Source organism: Mirounga leonina, unplaced genomic scaffold (assembly GCF_011800145.1).
Source record: "Mirounga leonina isolate KUSES-001 unplaced genomic scaffold, KU_Mleo_1.0 Mir_99, whole genome shotgun sequence".
Taxonomy (NCBI): Eukaryota; Metazoa; Chordata; class Mammalia; order Carnivora; family Phocidae; genus Mirounga; species Mirounga leonina.
The window spans coordinates 5,363,400-5,374,444 of NW_023270971.1; the positions used below are offsets into that span (position 1 = coordinate 5,363,400).

The following is an 11,045-nucleotide window of genomic DNA, read 5'->3' on the forward strand; positions in this document are numbered from 1 at the left end:
AAAAAATTTTTTTTTTTTTTAAGATTTATTTGCCAGAAAGAGTGCGTGCGTGCACAGGCAGTGGGGAGTGGCAGGCAGAGGGAGAAGCAGGCTCCCTGCTGAACAAGGAGCCCCATGCAGGACTTGTTCCCAGGACCCTGGGATTATCATCTGAGATGAAAGCAGCTGCTTAATTGACTGAGCCACCCAGGAGTCCCAAAAACAAAATCTTAAAAAATAAAAAAATAAAAAAAATCTGTTTCTCCAATCTCTGTTTTAATATTTATTGTACCTATGTGCCTGAAGCTGCAGGTAAGTGCTATAGGCACCCTTAACAAGCTCTGTAGGTAATTATTATGCATGGTTAATGTTTGAGAAATAAGTATTCACAGGGAAGCATAATGGGGTCCCACTGACCTGACCAATCAATGCAGTCTCTAGATGGTTCAGAGTACTATTTAGGGCTTATACTCAGGATACTATCCCTTTGATGTTAAGGAAACATGTCCTCACACTGTCTGAGATTTACACATCTTTCCTCCTAATTTTCAGTAAGAGAGATGAATTCACAACTATATGCCAGATGCACTGCATGTGCTCAAAAAGAATGAAAGTCTCACAAAATTTTTTCTGTTCACTGAAATATGCCCAGTATCTTAACTATGCCTGGCACATAATAGGCACTCATACAGGTTTGCTGATTGAATAAAAGAAATACTTGCTTATCCTCTAGAAAGTACTGTAGGAGGTACTGTAAAGTATATTAAGTTTCTAAGACACTTTTGAACATCTGAGCTTTCATTTGAAGAGAAGCTAACATTACTCTGTTCTCTTGGAGGGATACAAGGTATTAATATTATGGAGGTTCAAAAATGGGAACACCAGGATTTCAGTAAGTGGAGCCCAGTGGTAAGAGTAATTTTAATCAAGGAGCACCTGGGTGGCATAGTCCGTTGGGTGGCCAACTCTTGGTTTCAACTCAGGTCATGATCTCAGGGTCATAGGACTGAGCCCCGTGTCAGGCTCTGCACTCAGCAGTCTGCTTGAGACTCTTTGCCTCTGCCCCTCCCCAATGCACCTCCCCCTTCAAATAAATACTCTTAAAAAAAAAAAAAAAAAGAATTTTAATCAAGGAAGAACAGCCAAAAAGAAAACAATCTAACCTAAATACATAATGAACAGCATAGTAAAGGAATGGAAAAGAATGGTATTTATGTGAAGGTATAAATCCCAGTTTCCTTAGAAGAATTTCATTATTTTAGTTGTTACCAAGAACAACGTATTAAACACTTCTAATGTAATGAAGACTTGGAAAATGTGAAACTTAAAACTTATAAATATTTCATGCTATTACCTTCTAACAAAGCAATTTATAATCAAATCTCACACTCCCCTTTCCATAAAAGTCACCTTAAGGACAGAACAGTCTGGTAGTGTAGGCCAATTTAATAAATAAGTACTTAAAGCAGCTTCCAGATGAGCTGAAATACAGGATAACCTGAATTTCAGGTTAATCTGAACACCTCTCTACTATACACTTAATGATGGCACAAATGAAACATATGGATGACAAATATGATGTATGCTTAGCCACTGTCACCATCTTGTCTCCCTTAAGAAAAAAATCTCCAGTACAAAAGTTGCAGCTTCCTGATGTTGATGAACAAGAACCAAAAGAAATTCCAAAGGCCAACACAACTAAGAGATACTAAGAGATGCTAATAGATACTTAAGCTGCTAAATGTCCACAATAGCAAGCCTTCACTGTGAAATTAATGGACATTAGCATTTAATGATATGGCAGTATTTTTATACCAGCTTTCAATGCTAAAGAACGAGTACAGCCACATTTCCATTTGTAAATTTGCTGCCAGCTAGTGAGTTCAGCTGAATACTCAAGAAATACTAAATACTACAGAGATGATAAATATTCCCATTAGGAACTATGCATACATCAGGTACTCCCAAAGTTCTATAAATGTGTAAAAGAAGTCAAACTCTCTATAGGGTTCCATTAAAAAGTAAATGTACACTGATAGGGGCGCCTAGGTGGCACAGTTAAGTGCCCAACTCTTAGTTTCGGCTCAGGTCGTGAGATGGAGCCCCACTCTGGGCTCCACACTGAACAGAGTCTGCCTAAAATTCTCTCTCCCTCTGCCCCTCCCCTGCTTGCTCACTCTCTAAAAAAAATGAATGAATGAATGAATGAATATAAAATAAAAGAATTTCTTTATTGAGTCATTAGTGCCTTTTTAGCCAACACTAGGCTAAAAAACAAAAGATACCTCTATCAGCAAGACATGGTTCTTTCCCTCAAGGAATTTCTAGAATGCTTTCTTATAGGAATGCATCTGGAACATGGGAGTACAAAAATGGTTTCAAATATTGGTGTTACTTTCCAGAAATCAAAGCATTTGATTATATGGGACTACAGTGTACTTTCCAGTGCCATGTTTCCTGGTATAGATTTCCTGAATTAACCTCCTAACTCATAGGAGGAGGTAAGTTAAGAAACCAGCCTTACCAAATTGCAGTTCTAGAAAAGATGGGAGTTGGTGGGTATGGGCAGGAAAGAACAATTATAACCCTGAAATATGGCACAGTAAAATGGTTCCTAAACTCTGCCATGTATCAGAATCACCTGGGGAGTTTTTTTTTTAACTCTTGATGCCTAAGGCATACCCAAACCCATTAAATCAAAATATGTAAGACTAAGAGCCAAGTGTCATTTTTTTTTTAAAACTTCTCCATGTTATTCCGATGGGCAAAGTGTGGGAACCACTGGCACAGTCTGTAGATGCAGTAAGATCTATTTAAACAACACATTGGATGTGTTGAGTTTAGGCAAATTAACTACTCTGACTCTCACTTTATAGGAAACCCCAACTTACAGGATTGTTGTAATGATTAAATAAGACCATGTGCAATGTCTGAATAATGGTCAATTCTACTTTTCTTTCTTGCACATACATGGAAAAATGAATGTTTAGCCACACTGTATTCAACCAACTACTCACTTATTTCAGTAGTATGTACTAACATAATAAAAGGCAATTATACATTAAAGTTAGAACAAATTATTACCATATCAGAGAATGAAAGAACCATAGTTTATCCTACTGATCTCATCAATTTTTTTTTTAAGATTCTATTTATTTGAGGGGCACCTAGGTGGCTCAGTTGGTTGAGCGTCTGCCTTCGGCTCAGGTCACGACCCCAGAGTCCTGGGATTGAGCCCCACATCGGCTCCCTGCTCCGCGGGGAGCCTGCTTCTCCTCCTCTGCCTGTTGCCCCCCCTGCTTTTGCTCGCACTCTCTAATAAATAAAATCTTAAAAAAAAAAAAAAAGATTTTGTTCATTTGAGAGAGAGTGGGAGAGAGCACAGAGGGAGAGGGAGAGGCAGACTCCCAGCTGAGCAGAGAGCCTGATGCAGGGCTCGATCCCAGGACCCCAAGATCATGACCTGAGCCAAAGGCAGATGCTTAACCGACTGAGCCACCCAGGTGCCTCTGATCTCATCAACTTACATAATGCATTAAAAAAATAAAATTCTTAAGGGGCACTTGGGTGGCTCAGTTGGTTAAGGGTCTCCCTTCAGCTCAGGTCATGATCCCAGGGCTTCCTGCTCCCATGGGGAACTTGCTTCGCCCTCTCCCGCTCCCCCCCCAACCAGCTTGTGCAATCTCTGTCAAATAAATAAAATCTTATTAAAAAAAAACTCTTAAGACCTAATTAATCTTATGAAATCCCTTTTATAAATGAAAGCTGACATTACAAATTACAGAATTCATTCTAGGTTCAAATCTACATGACATCGCAGAAGGAAGGCAAGTTGTATAGTGTACTTCATGGTGATAAAAACATTATTAACCTATAGTCTTGCATACGGGCAAATCAACATCATATCCAGAAAAATAAATATGTAAATATGATCCAAAAGACCAACTTAAAAATAAATAAATAAAACCTATCTTGCCACAAAATGTAGCTTACCATGGACTAGCTGTATTCAAAAAAATCAAATATTCTTTATCTCAGTAGGGAGCGTGGACTATACCACTGTATACATTTGTCAAAATTCATTTGATGGCACATTGAAAGCTGTGCATTTCACTGTATATAAATCACATGTCATTAAAAAAAAAAATTAAAACACATCCATGCTATGTGACTACTGGTCATTTAAATTTCAAGAGCCACCTGAGATTGTTTTAGAAACAAATACAATAACAAAACCCATCATTTTGGGGCACCTGGGTGGCTCAGTCGGTTGAGCGTCTGCCTTCGGCTTGGGTCATGGTCCTAGGGTCCTGGGATCGAGCCCCGCATCGGGCTCCCTGCTTGGTGGGAAGCCTGCTTCTACCTCTCCCGTTCCCCCTGCTTGTATTTCTGCTCTCGCTCTCTGTCAAATAAATAAATAAAATCTTAAAAAAAAAACATCATTTTAACTAGGTATTCACTTATATTTTGAAAACTATTAAGGGGTGGCACCTGGGTGGCTCAGTCAGTTAGGTGTCCGACTCTTTGTTTCAGCTCGGGTCATGGCTTTGGGGTTGTGAGACTGAGCCTCACATTAGGCTTCCCGCTCAACAGGGAGTCTAACTGGGATTCTCATTCTCTCCCTCTCCCTCTGCCCCCCCTGCTCTCTCTCTAAAGTAAATGGATCTTTTTAGGGGCGCCTGGGTGGCTCAGTCATTAAGCCTCTGCCTTCGGCTCAGGTCATGATCCCAGGGTCCTGGGATCGAACCCCACATCAGGCTCCCTGCTCAATGGGAAGCCTGCTTCTCCTTCTCCTACTCCCCCTGCTTGTGTTCCCTCTCTCGCTGTGTCTCTCCCTGTCAAATAAACAAGTAAAATCCTTAAAAAAAAAAAAAAAAAAAATTTATAAGCATCTAGTTAAATAATAACACAAACAATAAGTTACTTATGGGGCACCTGGGTGGCTCAGTTGTTAAGCGTCTGCCTTCGGCTCAGGTCACGATCCCAGAGTCCTGGGATCGAGCCCTTCATCCGGCTCCCTGCTCTGCAGGAAGCCTGCTCTCCCTCTCCCACTCCCCCTGCTTGTGCTCCTGCTCTTGCTCTCTCTCTGTCAAAGTTAACTTACATTTATAGAAGAGGTTTTCACTTTCTCTGAATGAGGCCAAATGCAATAAAGTGAAGGAGGCATAGTATGGCTCTGTAGCATCAAATGAAAAGGTGTGGGGTTTGTGAGCAGGCATAATGACCTTGACATAAAGGTGAAAATGGCTCAGAAAAATTAGGAGTTAGGAGACTCTAGTAACCCTTCAGAGACTCAGTAATCTAATTTGTGAGACATTAGGCTGTATTCAGGTTTCATTTAGCTCACAAATGCTACTTAAGCATCATTACATTATTCCGCAACTAGAAATCCATTATAAACCGATATAAAGCACCTTTAGTATACTCTGTATGCATATAATACGTATGTATATATAGTAGTATATATAGAGAGATTGTTTCTACGAGTTAAAAATCACGTTTCTCATGCACCCAGTAATCTGTAATAAAGACGTATCCAGTGCAGATGTCATCTTTGTTCTCTGATAACAGCATTAGAACTTATTTGCAAGACATATGCTCAGTGCCAAAAAGCTAAGATTAAAATTTAAGCTGCTTTTAACACTGAAGAGTAAGGATTAACTAGTACTTTATAAATATCTTCTGTAATACTTGCCATTCAGAGAGGGCAAAAAAGTGGTTGAAAACAAGGCAACAATTCTCCCATGCCCCTCCCATCTTCTCTATTCATTTCCCTATAAAAATATATTCCATTAATTTACTTCCTTTTAAATGGTAACTGACAGTTTATCTGAGGCAGATGGCATTTTTAAGAGTCTTGAGAGGGGTCTCTGTACTAAGAGTCAGGTAAGATCTAGACCTAACATCAAACTGTGATGAAATGCTTTCTAGCTACCATCATCCAAAAAGAAGTTTCAAAATTTCAGAGCTACAAGTTCTAAGATCAAATGAGGCAGGTGACTTATTTAAGCAGGGAACTCTGTTCAAATAAAACCCTACCTGAAAGCTCAGTATGCAAAACTTTTTCTAGAAGAGTAGGAAACCCTAAACTTTTCTGTCCAGTATTCTTCTTTCCTATTCCAAAAGAATTAGAAAATTACTAACATGGTAAAATCCTCTTTGCATTTCACAGATGAGCAAACTAACTGATAGACCCAAAGAGGTTAAAGGACTGACTGACCCAAGATCATTGTCAATACCACATGATAGACCTAGAGCTTGGTATCATAAGTGCTTCTTTAGAGATCACGTTATTTCGATTCAAATTGAGTACCACAAAGATAAAGAAGATTGTAACAGAAATAATTTTTAATGAGCTTCCAGAAGTCAATTAACGATTTCAGTTTCTTAACTAAAGAATGACCCTAGTTTCTTAAAAACATGGAGACTAAACGCCACCCTCATTCCGCTCTTTACCCTGAATGCCATGCTTCTGCATTAACAACAGATCCCTTACCAAGTAAAAATGAGTCAGGTCGGCTATGTGGGCTAGATCATTTTCAGCCCTTGTTTTAGGATATCCGAAAGTATCTTAGTAAATTCAAGGGGTTTGGAGTGCAGGGGAGAAGATGGAATTAAGTGTAATTACAGCAAAATCCAAATTGTTTTTTAAAAGTAATCTCTTCACCCAACATGGGGCTTGAACTCATGACCCCAAGATCAAGAGCTGCATGCTCTACCAACTGAGCCAGCCAGGCATCCCAAATCTAAATATATTTACATCCATCTAAAACAATGGATAACACATAGACTGCTTCATTAAATCTCAATAAACTAAAGTCAAAATAGTTCAATATTTACCAAATATTTACCTGTATGCTATATATAGGTGATGTGGAAATAGTGGGGAACAAACTGAGGGGATGGGAAGACGTTGCCACCCAAAGAATGCTTATGTAAAGTCTTTCTACCCTTTTCACTTCAGTAGAAAAACAGTTCTCTCACACTTTACAACCAATGAACCACTACTGTTTCTATGTACCAGACTCCACCACTCCTAAAACAAATTTACTCTTTCCCCACCCTCATCCAATTACTACCTTCTGATTAGAGACTACTCCCAGAAGCCACACTGTATTCTTGGATGCCCTCCCCAACCAGTTCAACCAAGCTTTCTTCCTTACATCCGGATCCTGAAATCCCATCTCTTCTCCCAGGAAGCGTTAATTTGAAAGCCAGGTTAATCTCTCTTTAGCTCCACCCAGTTAATAACTACAACTCTCTGCACTCAACATCTTATAATAGATGCCTGTTATTCCGGGCTCACAAGTTAATTTCATTTATTCATGTGCTCACTCAGTATATTACCTATGGCTCTTGTTGGTCTGTTATCAGCACTGCCTTTAAATAAAAGCTACCAGATAAAAGGGTTTAGCAATGAAAATGCCAGATGCTTAATGCTTTTTGAAAATTATTTCTAATACATTAAATTCAACATAATTTGTGAAATTTCTAAAACCTCCCAACATGGATGAATCTCAAAAGCATTATGGTAAGTGAGAGAAGTCAGACACAAATGACCTCATACTGTATGATTGCATTTTATGTGTAATTCTAAGAAAAACTACAGTACAGAAAGCAAATCGGGGGGGCCAGGGGTGGAGAGATATGTTTAAAGGCAAAAGGAAAGCCGTCTTAAATTTTTTGGCTAATGCAATGGACTTTTTATTTTGAGGAAATAAAAAGCTAGACATTTTAATAAAGACTTTCATTCTTTAAAAAAAATTTTTTTCATTCTTCCAGAGTAACATTCATTTTCCCAGCAGGCAGTTTTTGGGGGGGGGGGGGGCGGATAGGAATCATTTAAAATCTCCCATCATCTTGGATTTCACATTAATCTACCTTACAAAATAAACCTGGAAGTTTCCTCTAAATAATTTATCTCTCACAACCAAGAGAATATTTTATCATTCAACTTCTCCGTTAAAAACATCTATCAGCACTGGAGATTTTTTAAGGATAGTATTACTTGGGTTGCTTCCACAGCTGAATTAATGTATGCAATTAATTCAAGATTTAAGGAATATAAACTGGAATAGAAAAAGAAATTACGTTAACTATCACTCCACTTAATTCTTAACTGTCTCTGGTTTTTTTACGAATGTTATTTTTAAGTGTTGAAAAATGGCTTGACTTTACACTACATTTTAGCCTCTACTCCAGGAAGATGCTTTTTAATCTCAAAGTCAAACACAACCTTTAAAGTTAACCATTTAAAATATCCAGTGTCTTTATGTGGTCATCTTTTATCCTGATTACTATTGCTGTTTGCCTTCACCAATATCCCATCCCCCCAAAAGGCCACAATTTCCCTGATGTGAGGAGTTACCGATCAAGTAACTCAACAGGTTAAAGTTACTCATCACACTGTGGTTACGAGATTAATCTTTCTTTTTAATACAACTGATTTGAGTCAATTTCAACACAGTAGTGGTCAGACTGCCTTTGCCATTACAAAATTTAGTACACAAGCTGAAATGTAGCCAACATTACCCTTCATGAAAGAATAATTAACACTTACAAAGGGACTGTGAGGGATTTTGCATAGTATAATTTCATTTCATGTCGCATCTGCTGCAGGGATCACAGACAGACTGTCATTATGCCATCTCCTTCCTTGAACCCCACCGCCGCCCGCACCTTTATTCTTGGCTTTTCAAAGGTTTAATCCACTCAGAGCTGCTAAAGGGGGAAGCAAGGAAGAGTAACTTGTGAACCCAAGCCTAGGAAAGGGCAGGAATATGCGGTTGAGTCACGTCGTTCCGCCATTTTCTAAGCGGAGGAGGAAGACATGTTGGAACAAAAACACAACAAAAGAGCAGCCATTTCCCAAGCCAACTCCAATAGCAACCCGAACTGGCCGAACGCGGTCACTTGGCACCTTCAAATCCACTTCACTGGATAAACCTAAGAACGTCAGAGGTGTCGGCGTAAAGAAAGCAGCAGACAAGCCGCGTAGGGATCAAAGATGACTCGCCTAACTTAACTGCAAATGAAAGCCTCGAGAGAAGAATGAGGGAAGCTAAATGGAGCAGTGTAACCAACCGAAATTCTAAGCGAAGTTGGCCAACTAAAAATTTACTCAGTGACTGTGGTGTCTTACGGTTCTCAGGACACCACCGGCTATAGTACACCCAGGTAACTCAGATACCAAGGCCCCAATCAGCCGGTGCTACTGCCTTCCTCTACCCGTTTCCCTCATGCCGTACTTCGCTCGGCGCACCGCCTGTTTGCTCACGGGGTCTTACCGTATGTGGGGGATGCCCACCCCACCTTGAAGAATCTTATAGAGTTTGCTCTCGTACAGCAACTGGGGATGCCTGGCCTTCTGAGATTCTAGCTTCACTGCCACTTCCTGCAGGGGAGAGAGGGGATGATGGCATCAACATCCCTAAGAATTCAATGTCACTGGGGAGAGGAGGGGAGACATTAGCAAAGCTCCAACTCGAGACTAGAAGGTGAAGTGAGAGGCTCAGAAGAGAAAGCTCTCTTTGTAATTATAAAACGAGGCAACCAGCCTCAAAGGCCTCTTCAGGGGGTAATGACGAAATCGGCACGTCCTCGAAGGTGCAGGAAAATGATTCATCCAGAAAACGTAATGAGAGATTTTGAAGGAAACTGACGATCGAAAGCAAGAACCCCAGTAGAATAAATCCATATAGTGGGGAAAACACGGGGATTCGAGAAATACGATTTTGCCGATCTCGCCTTAAAACGACAGCTTAAAAAGTTCGATTAAGGTACATTTTTAACAAGCTGGGAAACTTCATAGGTTCTCCCAACCCTTCTATCGGGTTCTTTGCCTTTTAGGGAAAGAGAGCGGGGGAGGCTCCTAAAGCCAGGAAAACTGGCTCCCTCCCTGTGATAGGGAAAAGCCCCAGCACTTTGGGGATTGGGGCAGGGGGTGAGGACTGGCGCAGCGTGGTCGTGAACCCCACCCCGGGTGATTACCTCGCCGTTGGTAATGTTGATCGCCAAATAAATGTCCCCGAAGGAGCCAGACCCGATCTTCCGTACCAGTTTATATTTTCCTCCGACAATGAATTCGGCCTTGGAGCCGCTGCTGCTCGCCATCCTGAGAGATGAAGATGGAGGCTGGGGCCAAGCCCCGACACCTCTGAGGGGAGGACTGAGGCCTCAGGGGCTCGTCCGCGGAACAAGGCTGCGGAGGGGGGCGGCAGGAAACGAAAAACGGTGGCTCTTTCAAGGCGTTACAGGGCCCAGAATCGGCCGAAGGGAACCTGATCACCGCCGCTCAATCAGGCTTCTTTTCGCCAGGCCGCAGTTTGTGAGTGGGTTCCCTCGGTTACGAGGCTGGGCCACTTGTTTTGGGGCGGCCGCCGCTGGCTCGCTTTCACGGCGACGTCGCGGACTGGAAAAGTGGCGCGGTGGTTTAGGGCGGCGATACCGCTGCCACCACTGCCGCCGGCTCCCGCCCAGAGGGACCCCTGTCACTCCGCCGACGCCGCCATCTTGTTACTCCGGGACCAGCCAACACAAAATGCCCCCAGTCCCCGGGAGCCGCTTCTTCACGGCGCAGAGCACTCTGGGAAAGGGATCTCGGGCGCTAGCCCCGGAGGGTCGGCAACGAGAGGGAGGGCGGAACCGGATCCGTGAGAGTCGCGGCCCACGCTCCGAGCGTCACCCCGTCATCGCCCAAATACGCATGCGTACTGTAACCCTGCTGATTGCGCAGGCGTGCGGTGGCCTCTCCTCACCCCCGCCCGGGGCTCACTTCTATTTCCGGTTGTTCGCTGTTCGGATCAAGCTACCTGTTAGTCACGTCGGACCCGCCTGGTCTCTGAAAGGCCGCGCGACATCGGGCCCCGAGAGCATGTTAGGGCGGAGTCACCTTCATTCTTCGTGGAGGATGGGAACTTCTGGCTTCCTTGGGAGTTTTGACCTTTGCTCTTTGAGGCGATTTTTAACCTTTGATCTTTCCCTGGGCCACTCCCTCAGACCGGCCTGTTCCAGCCCAATTCTGTTTTGCGAGAGGCTGTCGCCTCTGGTGGAGAGGAAGAGAAAAG

The 11,045-nt window shown here is 42.2% G+C and overlaps 1 protein-coding gene across 8 annotated transcripts in view; it reads right to left on the reverse strand.

The window, feature by feature from the left end:
- Window positions 1-10,646, reverse strand: part of LOC118006792 (casein kinase I) — a 47,785-nt gene extending 37,139 nt beyond the window's left edge. For 2 of the 8 annotated variants that reach the window (XR_004678189.1, XM_034999554.1), the window contains exons 1-2: window positions 9,970-10,646; window positions 9,267-9,373 (exon numbers count right to left, since the gene is read on the reverse strand). Coding sequence is in view for 6 of the 8 variants with exons in the window: in XM_034999554.1 (XP_034855445.1) it covers window positions 9,267-9,373; window positions 9,970-10,092 (230 nt within the window). In the remaining 2 variants the exon portion in view is untranslated. The remainder of the gene's footprint in view (window positions 1-9,266; window positions 9,374-9,969) is intronic. The other 6 variants (XM_034999557.1, XM_034999556.1, XR_004678190.1 and 3 more) reach the window with 5 other exon arrangements.
- Between the last annotated feature and the right edge of the window lie 399 nt (window positions 10,647-11,045).